Below are 14,975 nucleotides of genomic sequence, written 5' to 3' on the forward strand. Positions count from 1 at the left end.
GACAGTAAGTTTTATAAAAGCAATAAGCCTCTTGTGTCTGTGTGTTACTGTGATTTTACCATGGTAAGTATTGTGATAAAATAACTAATGCATGGACTGAAGTGCCTTATTGCTAAAAAAAAAACTGTATTGTTGTGCCCCTGTTAGTTATTAATACTGAAGTTGGTGTCATTTTCTTCTATCAGGATGTAGAGTTGATTGTGAATAATACTCTTAAACGGTACTCTGAAGACCGCACTGGTCTGGTGGATTATGCAATGGAAGCTGGAGGTAATGTACTGACGTTTGCTCTGTGGATGAAGTGTTATTTTCTTTTTAAATGTGATTTAAAAGTATAGTTTATTTAGCTGTAGAAATTTAAATGCATTTGGTGTCTTTAACAGCATGCCTAAATCAACCCATCCTTTATGGATTTGTTTCTTTTTGATGTACATATTAATGAGATATTTAATATTTTGGTCTATTTTTCTGTTATATGGTATTTTGATTTTCAAAATAAAATGTAGAAGTTTTGTTACAATGAACATAACTCAAAAGGTTGCTAATATAAAATTAATCAACATTATGAATATTACAATGAGCTCATTTACATGGACACCAGAAAGCTGTTTTTGTGAGAGAGCTACTTAGGACACAAAAGCAGCATTCGTGTTTTACATGCACATTGTTAGCAGCATAATCTTTTCCCCTTATACTTTTATACTTTAAGTAGCTTAATCCAAAGCAAATTAATTTCCCTATGATGCTTAAGTAATGAACATGGCACTTGAGGATGATTTTGCTTATTTATTTTTAATTTTTTTAATTGCTTCTCTTTATTCCCAGATGTCCCACAGTCGCTTCTGTGTTTGTTTCTTTAACATTCCATTGTGACCTACCATGGCAATAGTGGGGTCTGTTTCACTGGTGTTTGTCTTAATTCCATAAATAGCATAAGCAGGGTTCCCACACGGCCTGGAAAACCTGGAATTTTGCAGTGCAGTTTTCTAGTCATGGAAAATGAGAAAAATACCTAAATGTCCTGGAAAATAATGATTTATCCTGGAAAATATTTTTGGATAATAAAACTGTTTGACTGCCAGCGACTTCACATTGTTAAACAATTTCAACGGTTGATTGTCATGAGTGAAGCCCATCAAGTAGATTTTCTGCTCATCTGATGTCATCTCTGCTTTGCTCTGATGAAATAGTTTAACAGCACTACAAATCTGAACCTTCTTACCCATAATATCTATAATGATGTGTGATACAGTGCAAAATATGTTGTTTTTTTTTATTATTATTATTCCAACAGTGCTGTAATGTTAACTACAAAAAACATTTGTGTTGAAAATTTTAAACAATGACAATAGCTGATTTGTTTTTATGTATATATATTTTGTTTTATGAATTCACACCCCGAGGTGGTAGTGTGCCCTTTTCACCATGTGAATTAATTTTCAATAATTTAACGTTCAGTCAGGATACCCTGCTGATACCACCTGAAGGGCCCTATGATTTAAGCTATGGTGAAAATATGGACAGATTCACTGGTTCCAGTCATAAAAATTAAATTCGGTATAAAGCGCGTCATGGAATATATTTGTTTGTGATGAAAATGACTGTTTGGATCCACAATTAATTAAATTTAAATCGCAAAAGACTGCAATTAATTAATTAATTAATTAATTATGACATTGTGTTCTGTATGCTTCAAAGTGCATGTGTGAAGCTGGCCATTCATACACTGAAAAAACGTGTGTGTGTGTGTGTGTGTGTGTGTTTTAGTGGAAAATGTTCCTTTGTTTTTTTTAACTAGATTTTTTACCATGTTTTAAACTTTTGAGTCAAATTTGAGTCCTTGTCTCATGTTAGGTTACCTGATACTTGGGTAATGAGGTCTGGTGAATTTGAATGCATGTCTGTAATGGGGTAAGTGATGAGCATGGAGGAGGCTGGAACTGGCTGAACAGCCAACGTAAAGTTTAATGATAAATAAACTTAAAACAACATAAAACACACAGACACACACAATGCAACTGCTTGCATGTCTCTCTTTTTCTCAAACTGGCGCCTCCGGCTCATCTTTATCCTCCTCCAGGCTGATTAGCCCGATTCAGGGATGGCCATGTGTCCTCACGGCCCATCTCCGCCCTCCTCCTCGTCACACTCCTCCATTGCCAGAATCAGGTCGGGGAAACCTTCCTGGAGGGGGGCTTTGCCCTTCCATCGGCAGGTCTTCCTCGCCTTTCTGGAGTCCTGGAAGAGATGAGGGGAGGGAAAGGGGAGAGAAAAAGTGTGAGGTGGAGTGACAGAGAGGAAAGAGAGAGAAAACTTGCTCGCCGGTTCTCAGACACACTATCGCCCGGTCCTCAACCGTTCCTTTGCCCTCTGGCGGAGGACAGCTCGCTCCTCCCCCGGTGGACGGCAGTGAGCCCTCTGACCCCTGGTGGTTGGAACTGCTCCTCCCCTTCTCGTCAGGCGGCAGCAGTTCCTCCGGCTCTCGGCGGCCGGCAGTGACCCCTCCGTCCCCAGGTAGACGAACGCGGCTGCTCCTTTGGCAGACGGCAGTGGAGAGGACTCTGCGACAATGCATCCCTCCCTCCTGGGTGTTGGCACCCTTGTAACAGGGCAAGAAGGAGGTGGGAACTGGCTGAACAGTCAGTGTAAAGTTTAATGATATAAATTAACTTAAAAGGACATAAAACATAAAACTATCTCTCTCAAACTGGTGCCTCCGGTTCATCTTTATCCCCCTCCCGGCTGATTAGCCCGATTCAGATGCCCATCACAATGTCATTTGTGTTTGTAGGAGGTAGCATTATTGGCACACGCTGCACAGTGTCCCACGAATCCAAAACGGCATTGCTGAGTCTGTTTGGTCTCCCGCTGTGGTATTTCTCCCAGTCCCCACGTGTCGTAATACAGGTGTGCAAACCTTTGACAGTTCTGACTTGCATTGATCAAAATTCTTTTCTAAATCCTTCACTTTCATGGGTCTCTTTACCTCCTTCATCACTTCATTTCTGTTCATCCATTCGGTCCTGCAGCCTGATGTGCATCCTGGGAACTGTTGGGCGTTTAAAGGTTCAGAGGGTTATCTGGTGATCGGGTTGTCCATGATGATCGTGCCTACAGCCTTTACTCTGGAGCATATCCCAAAATCCCTGTCGCCCACCAGCAGCATCAGCAGTGCCCCTCGAGAATTCAATGTATATGTAAGTACACATGGAATGAAAGTCCTTTGCGGGTTCCCACACCGTTTGCCCAAGAATTTCCATTACTTTTATAGTACTTTTTAAGATTGTGATTACTGGATAAGACGTTTTAGAAATCAACTCCATATAACTTGAAGCTCAAATGAAGTGTTTAATGTGTTTCCTCTCTGTTCTGTTAAAGGGTCTGGATGACGAGTATCAGGAAGAGGGACAGTTGCTCGGTCAGTTTGTTTTTGAAGAAGATGGAGATGCTCTTCAGACATTCACGGTCACTGTAAGTATCACACAAGCACAGATTTAATTTCCTATTTATTGTGATTCTCAGTGTTTTAGTCAACTTGCACTGTGTGTACACATTTGCAGCTTGTCAAAACACATCAAACCTAGATTGCTCCCATTATTATGAATTAAGCTACACTGGAAGCGCCTGTCTTTAATGCCATGACTTTAATTTGCCGTATGCCCCATTTCTATTTTTGACGTGCTGCAGAGCCACTTTATTTTGCTTTTTGTCTGGAATTACTTCCGTTAAGGAGCAAACACAGTTGTCGTTGTAGTGTACATCCATTCAATCTTTCGTTGCTCTGTTGGTCATTCATTCATACATCTAGATGTGTTGGATTTCAAGGGAATAGTCTCTGATTTCATAATGATAGAGTTCAATGACTATGTTAGTGTGTTACTGCATGATAATAAACTGCAAAAAAGAAATAAAAGGCAAAAGAAAGCATGAGAAAAACAGTACACTGTTTGTCTCAAATGCAGCTGAAATCTAAGACCAAATGCCACATTTTGAGCAGCTGAACTTTAGATTATTTTAGTGGAGTTCTGTTATTATTTACTCACCCTTGTGATATACTAGGTCTGTATGTCATGTCACATTTGAAGAAAAATAGAAAAATATCTTCACTCAGTAGGTCCTTAAAATGCAAGTGGATGGTTGATGTAGAGTATTTGGTATGCTAAATCTAGACGGGGACCGTTAAAGTGCTCGTCTTCTCACACCAATATATGCAAGGGAATGAAATATGTGAGCTATGAACTAAATTAAACTGTCCTTATTATACATTATTATGTAATGAAATACAGGAATATAACCATTATATATGAGATAAATGACAAATAACTAGATTATTTGTCTGAATAAAATTCTCCACCATTAAAATCGTAATACAACGTCTTGTATCTGCTCACAATTTCTACTGTAAGGAATTAGCTTTAATAAGTGAATTATGATTAATTCACTTATTGGAGTAATATTATTAACATGGCTTATTGAAAATAATATCACACGTAATTAGGTACAGCTTTGAATTGAAATCTTTTAGAAACAGGGATGGGATTATTTATTAAAATATACCACAGTCAAGTCATCTTTGATTACAGACAAACTTTATTACTATTCTAAACATAAATCTAATCTAACACATATAGACATGAGACAGGTTGGTGAGAAGAGTGACAGAATGTGAAATAAATGATCAGTACAATGAAAATGAACTTTATAGAGTCTGTTGACAATGCCTTAAGAACAATTTATCCTTATTTGAGTCTACATAGATTTGCTATCGAATTACCCAAAATATTTAACTAATACACCAGCACTTTGAGCACAATACTGGAGATGTACATGCATGTATTTGTGTTTCTGTGGTTCTTCGGCGGAAGTATGTTTTCATCGATGTTTTGGACCTCTGTAAGAATGGCTAGTTATTGTTTTCGATGAATGATGTGGTTGGCTTTGAAGTGAGGCCTTCTCATGGAGGATCCACGACTTCCATTGGGTGTGTGAACTGTAGAGAGCAACCCTTCCTTGTCAGGACTTCGAGTCCCGAGTTTTCCTTGGACCCTACATGGCAACATGCAGTTCCAGAGAGATCCAGAGAAGACCATGAGGGAAGAGTCAGAGCGAAGTCTGAGCAGTCAGAAGAGCAGAAGAAGAAGAGAGCATGTTCTTCCTGTTTGGAAACATTTGAACTGAAATTGGCCGCATCCCCAAAGGTGTCCTGCGCCAATCAGAAATGACTTTACAGAGTCACATGGTCAACTGGGCTGTCTTTTCCGACAGTTCATTTTATGGTCCTTTGTTTTGGATTCTTACACAAACTTCCGCTCAAACATAGTACATATTTACTCATGAACTTTTATATCGTGATAATGGTACAAGAGACATGATATTCATTGTCATCAGCTTCCTCTATGTAACCAAGCAAGCTTTTGCATACAAAACATGCCATTCTTTCATGAATATTATACGTGTAGTAACAAAACATGAAAATCCCTGGTTACAAATCATACTGGTTAATTCCTTGGTTTTACAGCATGGATAAAACATTACACACATTTTAAAGAGGTACATCAGGCTACCACAGTTCAAAGCAATTGTCAGAATTACCTAGCAAGACATGGTATTGTATAAATCATGGATTTAAATGGATTTTGTACATTTTAGAAGGTTAAATCGATAAAGTACTGTGACTGTGTAAAATGTTTCTGGATTAACATGAAATGTTTTAGTATTAGAGTCGTGCAAATCTGATGTTCTTTTGGAAACCTTTCAAAGAAAAGTCTGCTTTAACTCTGTGTGGAATATCAGAAGGTCGTGCTGAGGGGCCTTTCTGAGCAATGTTGATGCCTGGCCATTAATTTAGGACGTTGAAGAATTCCAGGGTTAAAAGGTTGGGTTTTTCCTAGATTCAAATCATGTTGCTGCAGTTCTTCTGCATGTATAATACTACAGTGATCAGACTTTTGAAGCTCCAAAAATTACAGATGGTCAGCATAAACGTCATCCATACGAATCCAGCAGTTAAATTGTTGAAAATTGTCGATATTTAAGTAATTTTTAGCTATAATCCATTGCTTCCGGTCAGTAAGCGGTATGCCTGTGACGTAATCGCGTTGGAATGTTCATGTGAGATCTGACTCACGTGCGACACACCTGGAAGAGCAGCGCTGAAGAGTAGAAGGAACACTGTACAGAAGCTTGGTTGGTTTTGGATTAGATTTGTATTAATCTGTTTGTTTACTCACAATGTTGCATTTGTGGGATCATCCTGGATGTCTCAACCGAGAGGAGAACGTGAGATTTCATCCATACCATGCCAACATGAATATGTCACATGAGAGACCACATGAACTCGATGGATTATATATACCAAAAACAATCATATCACTTTAGAAGACTTGCTGGAGGCGTTTGGGTGATGTTAATGCTGACTTGTTCTTTATCTGTTATTTTTGGAGATTTTTTAAGGACCTACTAAGCTGAGATATTTTTCTTCAAATGTGTTCTGGTGAAGAAAAAAGTCATACACACTTGGGATATCCTGAGGGTGAGTAAATGATGAGAGAATTTTTATTTTTGGGTGGACTAACCCTTTAACTGAGCTTTGGGTGTTTGTGCTTGTCATCTGTGTCCCTGCATATTGGTATCAGACACGCTAAAGAAGATCTGTGAAAATCTCGTACAAGCGTTTTTAAAAAATTTCCAATCGTACTGTTAATACCTTTTATAGCCGCACGTTTTTGCAAAGTTTAAAGCTGTTGTTTTATTGCAGTGACTGATAGTTGAGCATGGTGTTTCTCTGATGTCCAGGACGCATCAGAACAGCATTTACACATCAATTTACAATTTTATTTTCTGATCACACAATGTGTTGCATCCCGTTGAGACCACCTAAATGCATTTTAATTCCTGCTGTAAACACAGGGTCTAAATAACTGCAGCCAGAGCTTGCCTATGCTATTGAACGATTTCCGGCAGTAGTCACACCCATGCAAGGGTTGGGATCTTGCTGTAATACATCGCTCGATCACTGCCATGGTGGTGAGGTTTAATGAGGTGGTTACAAGAGTGGGGGATGTCGAGAAATGGATCAATTACCTGGAGTCATCCAGGAGAGGGCATTATCTGCTAATCCGCTAGTGACCAAGGTGGATTTGGAGCGTGTCTGGGAGAAGTTGGACGACATGGAGAACCGTAGCCGGTGGAATAACACCTGTATTGTCGGAATTCTTCAGGGTGAAGAGGGACAGGATATGGTGAAATTCATGGATAGGCTTCTTCCGAATCTGCTCAACATAGCAAGCCATAAGATAGAAATCGAGCGAGCTCACAGGGTTCCTGCTCAGCAATCCGTGGAGAGAGACAGGCCCAGAATTCTGGCCAAATTTCTGAGATCATCCAATAGAGATCATATGTTACGCGAGGCGAGGAATAAAGGAAGGCTTTCTTGGAAAAAACACAGCATTTTATTGTTCCCAGACTTTGCGAATTTGATGAGAGAAACGTGATAGGTTCAAGGAATGCAAGAAACTTTTCATCAAAGGAAGGTCGCTTTTGTAGAGTAACACATCTTCAGGACAGTTTTATGGATGTGTCTGCATGCTCTTTGTGTTTATTCCGCTTATTGGCTGGAGTTTGTTTAATAGATTATCTTTCGCCGTGTAATTCTGTCTCACAAAATTTGTATAGAAACACGGGACATGAGTAATCCGACAGCAAAGTTGTCACAGGGTTTTCATGCATGGACTGTTTGAGTTTAGAGGGTCAGATGCCAGTTGGTGCTGTCGTGCATGGGGTTAATGTACACGTTTTTCTTTTTTCTATTTGTTTGGTTTTGATGGTTCAAATAATTTTGGAATGTGGTGTTTATAATCTTGTTTTTGACACACAATATTGTTAATATGAGTGGATTGTCTCGTTCCACATGGAATGTGAATGGGTTGGGGTACCCCATAAAAAGGAAGGTTATTTCTCTTCTTAAGCTTAAGAAATATGATATAGTGTTTCTTCTAGAAATGCATCTTTCTCTACAGTAATCTGAAAAATTTGGAAGGAAATGGGGTGGGCATGGTTTTTTTTTAGTGCTGGCTCGTGTAAGACCAGGGGAGTCATTATATTGATAAGAAAACATCTACAATGTTTGTACAATGTTGATGATCAGGGCTTTTTTATAGATGAAGATGCAGGGATGTTGCAAGCTGCTGGCACCCCTCATGATATAATATTGGGTGGAGACTTTAATCTTTTGATGACCATAGTGAAGCAATAGTGTGCAAGCTCCCTAGACCAAAATTGATGCTTCACAGGATGTGTAAAAACTTTTGAACCCATCTGGGAGGGACTATAAATTTTTTCATCAGTCCATAAGATACTCTAGAATAGATTATTTTAATTTTTTTTGTACATCTAAGTCCCTCATTTAATCAGTTGCTGATTGCTCAATTGGAAACAGATCACGCCCTGGTGTGTTCCACATAGGTGTTGCCACATGAAATCATATAGTTGGTGCTTTAATGTATTCTTTTTGCAAAATCCTGAATTCCAACAAAGGTTAAAGGCTGAAATCAATTAGTCACGTGATGCCATGCGCAGGTCGGACGTTTAAACGATGAGCTCTGCGCACATTGCTGGTTTTTGATTATTTTTGTGTCATAAACCTGTGAGATTCGACACATCCTACTACATATCTGTTCTTTGGAGTCAAGATGGCAAAGAATCCAAAATCTTCAGCCTCTGGAGATATTATAAGACACTTACATGCTCAAGCTGAAACTTCTGATGGGCTTGCGGACCAGGGACTTGGTTTGGACCGTGCAACATGTCTGTGATGCTGACGAAAGTTGTTGTCGACTTCGAGGATTTGGCTGTAATACGTTGATCATTTATGGTGATGGAAACAAAAATGAGTTACTTACAAGATTGTCAGACATCAAGAAACAGATCGATTATTTGCCGTCATCGGAGAGGGAATTATCTGATAATCCATTGGCGACCAAAGTTGATTTGGAACGCGTTTTTGAAAAACTGGAAGATCTTGAGAATAGGAGCTGCTGGAATAACATCCAAATTGTTGGAATTCCTGAGCATGAAGAAGGCAGAGATATGGTGGAATTCCTAGACGATCTCTTCCCGAATCTGCTCGACATAACAGGACAAATTTCTGAGATCATCTGATAAAGATTTTGTGTTATGCGAGGCGAGGAGCAAAGGAAGGCTTTCTTGGAAGAATCACAAAATTTTCTTGTTCCCAGAATTTGTGAATTTTACAAGAGAGCAACACGATCTATTCAAGGAATGCAAGAAACTCTTACATCAACGGAAGATCACTTTTGCTCTGAGGTTCCCGGCCAATTTGAGAATAGATACTAAGGCTGGCCGCAAAGTGTTTACTTGCCCACAACAAGCGATGTCCTTCATAAAGTCAGTGGGGTGAGTAAGCCTTTTGGTGTTTCTCATGTGGCTCCCTGGTGGATTGACACGGCTGTCTGAGGAGGCTGGGTGCTATTTTGTTTCTTTTTGTGTTGGTTCCGCCTAGAGACTGGAGTATGTTTTGTGGAATAACACTCCAAGAAACTTTTGCATCGACAAAGGTTCATTTAAACACTGAAGTTCCCAGCTAAATTGAGAATCGATACTAGGGATGGCCGTAAAATATTTCTATAAAATCAATGGACCGAGGAAGGAGATGTCATGTAGGAGGCTTGGCAACTTGTAATAAAACAGATGTAATAAAAATGGTGCAGCTATTTGGCCTTTTGGGGGGCTCTTGGGGAGGGGCAGTGGAGAGAGATATGCAATTTTAAATGTGTGTGATTATTATTTATATTTATATATTTTTTCTTTCTTTTTAAGTTGTGACCACAGGGATATTCGTTGAGGGTCATGGTGGGGTTGGGGAGTGGGAATAATGGGGGTTAAAAGTTGATTCTGTGGATATATGTTTTCCTTTTCTGTTTCAAGTGTGTGAATCAATAAAAAGTGTTAATCAGGAAATAGTATTTTTATTTTCAACACATTTCTCTTTTTTTTCTCCATTTGTCCTGTTGAAAAATAGCCAAGTTTACCCAAAATTAAAATTGGCATTGTTTACTCACCCACATGTTCTTTCCAACTAGTATGACTTTTCTTCTGTGCAACAAAAATTGAGATGTTTGGCAGAATGTTAGGGACTGACAGCCTCAATCGCCATTGAATCATCTTCAAAAGTGAGTGACTAAGACGTCATTCTGCCTAACATCTCTCTTTGTGTTCCACGGAAGAAAGGAGGGGAAAAATTCAGGGGGTTGTAACAACATGAGGGTGAGTAAATGATCATGGCTTACACCTGATTCATCCAGTGTTCGTGTATAGTGTGAGGTGACGCTGTCATTAAACCATTTATGTACTCTTGTTGTGTAAGTTCATCATATGTTTAAAGTTTGAAAAGTAGTTCACTACTATTAGTCCTGTATTTACTGTATCTATTTCTTCCATTAGGAGGAGGTCATGAGAAGTTTTCAGATCATTGAGTTGCGAGTGTTGTCTAATTGGGGTCATCCAGAGTACACCTGTCTTTACCGTTTCCGGGTGCATGGAAAGCTTGTTGAAGAGTAACTTACAACAGAATATAATAAATCTGTCATGCACTGAAAACATGGACTCAAGAAACATATAATGTGCTATAGGTCTATACAGTTAGGACTACACTGAGGTTGTATGATATATATATATATATATATATATATATACTGTATGAAATGATTGCATGCAGGTACATAGACTGTTATGCCTCAGTTCCAGATACAGCAATTGCACTTCTTACATCATATACTTTTCCACCTCTGTCATTGATCCTTTTCTTCATCAAGAAGTCTTTTTCTTTTCAGTTTATTTTTTACTATCCCAATATGGCTGAAAATTGTTCACTAGCAAACAAAATCCATTGACAAAACTCTCTGAACTATACACAAACCAGTGAAGATGTATTTTATGTCAAATGTAAATATTGTCACTAGGTTCTCTAAATTTGAGCAGTTAGTTTAGTTAGTTTGTTTGTTTTAGTTTGTTTTTGCTGTCTGGTGAATGCTCTATTTAAGAATGGCTTAAAATAAATCACTGTTTGTTTATATGTGTTATTATAAGCAAGATTGTATTGTGTATTTTTGTAAATGCTTTTCATAATCTTTATGCAAATTATTTTGTAATTGCTATTTGTTCTGTACAGGATGGCTTTTCAGATAAAATCTTTTTTACATGGATAAGGATGGGCATTAATTTAATTTTATCAAATGAAGTTTAGAGTCTAAATAAATGCTTCATATTACTAGGGCTAAGTTACAAACCACAAATGAATACATTTAATTATAATATATCAAAGTAAATATACAACCGCTTTCAAGGTAACAATAATGAGCGTTAACACAAGTTTTGTATGGTATATAGTCAAATACATGACATTACACTAAAATGAAACAACTATTAAATTAAAAGAAACAGGAAGAAATTAAACATTCATACAAGTGGAAGGCTATGTACACTAAAAGGTCTTTTGAATTGTACTATCAAAAAGCTGTCACTTATTTGTGTATGTATTTTTTGCAACATTCTGATAATTGCAGATGTATTACTATGAAAGAAAATAATGTCTTTGAGATTTAAGGTCTGGGTTGTTTCAGAAGGCCTAATGGATGAGAGCAATTGTCGATAATTGAATCTGTAAGTCAGACATGGTGTACAGGCCTGCATGTAACATTAAATCTTAAAGTCAAACGTTTAACTTGTATTTAAAAAAAAAGTACAAGAGGGTAAATCAAAAGGAAACTGACAAAGTTCTCATAGCTTTATGATTTTTTACATTTTGTAATGTTTGAATAAAATCTGTCTTAAACTGTGCACATTTAGGTACTTCTTCCTATTTACATTTATGTATGTAATATTTACCATAAGTAAAGGTTAATAAAGCTACAGTGGTGTGCACAGACCTCAGCTGGGGCAGAAGTGTGAAAAAGGCACTGAATTTATTTTTGAATGAGTTCATACACATAAATAGTTAAGCATTTTTGTAATTATATAAATATTAAAACTTTCCATTATTCCCTTCATCACCAATAATACATTATTCTGTTTTCTTTCTCACAAAAATGATAATGGTATTTGCAAAGTTGTTTATGTATGTGGGCCATACGTATACTTTAAAGTACAGTACCATGAAAATACCATTGAATATGAATATGGTAATGATTCAGTGTCATGGTGTTACTTTGGTAATGCTACTTTTCTATTTATCTTGTCTCATCACACTCACTACTTACTCTCTCATCTCCCCTTCCTCACTCCTTCCTCTTTCGTCTCTGCTGCTTCCACTCTGACCTTATAACCCTCTTTGTACAAATCACACTTTTAATCAACAACTACATTTCACTTCATTTATTTTCATAGTAATATGATATTAACTATATTTAAACCCAAGATTCAAATGTAGATAAGAATGTATAAATGGAGACAATCTGTCCAGGCTGACCCACCATATTCACCAAGAGCAGAGCACAAGATGCTTCAGGAAGTTTCAAAGGCAGCTTTGGCAACAGCTAATGTGAATGTGCATGAGTGAAACGTTACAAAAACCCTGCATAAATCTGGTCTACAAAGAAGAAGCCCAACCACAAAGTGTTGCAATACATCATTTTCAACACAATATCTTTTGTTTTATCAGTCCAACAGCTGTATTTCTATAAAATACAGAATTCCACATGCTTTAATATTTTGTTATCTACAGCAAGGACATTCATATATTTTTAACCTTCATATTTCTAAATATATTGAAAATGTAGGCCACTACATGGGCAAAAAATACATTTCTGTTATACATTTTATACATACTGTATATATTTAAATGTGTGGACCATGGACCAGAACAAACTCTTAGGTTTATGTTTTAACAAATATATATATATATATATATATATATATATATATATATATATATATATATATATGCAGCAACACAATGCTGATGTGATTTTGATGTAAATAATGTCAACTTCCACCCACGACCTGCACCTGAATCCAGCAGCGACACAGCCAGGGAGTATCTCGCCGCTGTGAGAGGTGTCACTGGTGAGAAGGCAGACCAGGGAACTAAAAGCCCACCTGAGGCATGTTATTATGAGATGTTCCTCTGTGTATATTGAAGCTATGAACATTAAAAAGTCACCTCATCATTTACAGTCAAACCGTAAAAATCTAATTTAACTCAAGTCATTGTAAGTTACCAAAATGAAAATTATATTAGATTTAAGATGATATGCAGTTTTATAGTACAACATTTCTACTGTACAAAATTATCAGTAGGTTATGAATATGCAATAATTAATTAAATGTATTTAAATCAAGCATTGGGTTGATATTTTTGTTAATTTAAAAAAAAAAAAAACTCTTGTAGGGAAAAGAATATATACAAATGTTGTCAATATACAAAAGTATTAACCAAGCATAAAATAACAAAAACACCCCAAATAGGGGGAGCTATTTGAAAATACACAAGTCAAAAGCAAAAAGGCTAAAGAAAATAAAAATAACATTTGGAGCGGCACACAAGGGGAGATTAATCAAAAAAGTAATTTCCTAGATATGTCTCTACACATTTTCCTTGCGATTTTAGTAGATTTGATATTTTTCAGTGAGGTAAAAAACAATTTAAAATAATTTATAAACCAAACAAAAGAAGGCTTAGAACATCTCCACTTACTGCAATGAATATGACATTTACCCATAAGAATAATCATATTGACTAAATCTGATACTGATGAATCTACATTATCCATATAAGAGGATGTGTGGCAAGATGAGAGTAGGGATATTATCAATCTTAAGTGACAGCCAATTATGTAGCTCGGACCAAAAGCTGTTGGACAAGGGGCAAAAAAAAAAAAAAACATGTGTTCCAGAGTCTCATCCGCCATCTCACAAAAAACACAAGGGTCTACATCAAATTTGAATCTTTTTCTAAGAAAGTCAGCAACCGGATATATCTTATATATTATTTTAAAATGAGTTTCTTTGACTTTTGGGAAAATGGGCCATTTAATGAATTTAAAATGTTTTTTTTTCCTATGGACAATGCAGCCATATTCGGAATCTGTACACACAATCCTCTGTTATAATCAAAAAACAATTTAGATTTCAAAGCATCATTAATATATTTATTACATTTTTTGTCAACTAAAGTACAATCATTAATAACTATATTTGGTAAAGTTGGTAAGGGTCTTATTGTTGTATATAACAATGTGTTTTGAATTAACTGTAATAAGGTACAGGTATTGCTTTACAAATCTTATTGTATTCTCTATATGTACGGTTTAAATTATATTTGTCTAAGAAAGCTTTATATTCCAAAAAAAAAAGTTACCATTATCATCTATAACATCATTCACAAACACAATGCCCTTTTCATACCAATCGTACCTGAACAATGATTTCCTATTGATTATAATGACCCCGTTGTTCCATAAGGTGTGCATTGGGTTGATATAACCTTCTATATGTAAGCTTGGGCTAAATATTAAACAAAACCAACTACGCCACCTGGGTTACTTCTCCACCCAGGAAAGTATTAAAAAAAAAAAAAAAACACACCAAAAAGAATCAAACCCAAAAGAATTACAAAAATAGGAAGGACCCTGCTGGTTCGGAGGGCGTCAAAGACAGAGACGTGACTTCCAAAAGTATACAAAGTTTATTTTGCACCGGAAACCTTCATTTTAAAAACATCCTCAAAATAGATCTCATACACAATTTACCAATTAATTACCCACAGTTGATAAGAGACCGTAATTAATCCACTTTAGCCGAATAGACAAACCACACAACAATCAGTGAACAAAGTTATTAAAGCCAGTGAAAAATAAAGCACGATCAAAAGAAAGCAAAAACACTCCTCTTCGACTAAGCCTCAATATCACCGGTCATATTAATCACATGCGGACATACCATGGCAAACAATTTTAATA

The 14,975-nt window shown here is 36.8% G+C and overlaps 1 protein-coding gene across 4 annotated transcripts in view; it reads left to right on the top strand.

The window, feature by feature from the left end:
• Positions 1 to 12,045, top strand: part of sun1a (Sad1 and UNC84 domain containing 1a) — a 72,433-nt gene extending 60,388 nt beyond the window's left edge. For all 4 annotated transcript variants that reach the window (XM_052113305.1, XM_052113303.1, XM_052113304.1 and 1 more), the window contains 5 exons: positions 186 to 270; positions 2,792 to 2,907; positions 3,030 to 3,197; positions 3,379 to 3,471; positions 10,462 to 12,045. In XM_052113305.1, coding sequence (XP_051969265.1) covers positions 186 to 270; positions 2,792 to 2,907; positions 3,030 to 3,197; positions 3,379 to 3,471; positions 10,462 to 10,578 — 579 coding nt within the window. In that variant the 3' untranslated portion in view covers positions 10,579 to 12,045. The remainder of the gene's footprint in view (positions 1 to 185; positions 271 to 2,791; positions 2,908 to 3,029; positions 3,198 to 3,378; positions 3,472 to 10,461) is intronic.
• Positions 12,046 to 14,975: the final 2,930 nt, after the last annotated feature.

Source organism: Xyrauchen texanus, chromosome 40 (assembly GCF_025860055.1).
Source record: "Xyrauchen texanus isolate HMW12.3.18 chromosome 40, RBS_HiC_50CHRs, whole genome shotgun sequence".
Lineage (NCBI taxonomy): Eukaryota > Metazoa > Chordata > Actinopteri > Cypriniformes > Catostomidae > Xyrauchen > Xyrauchen texanus.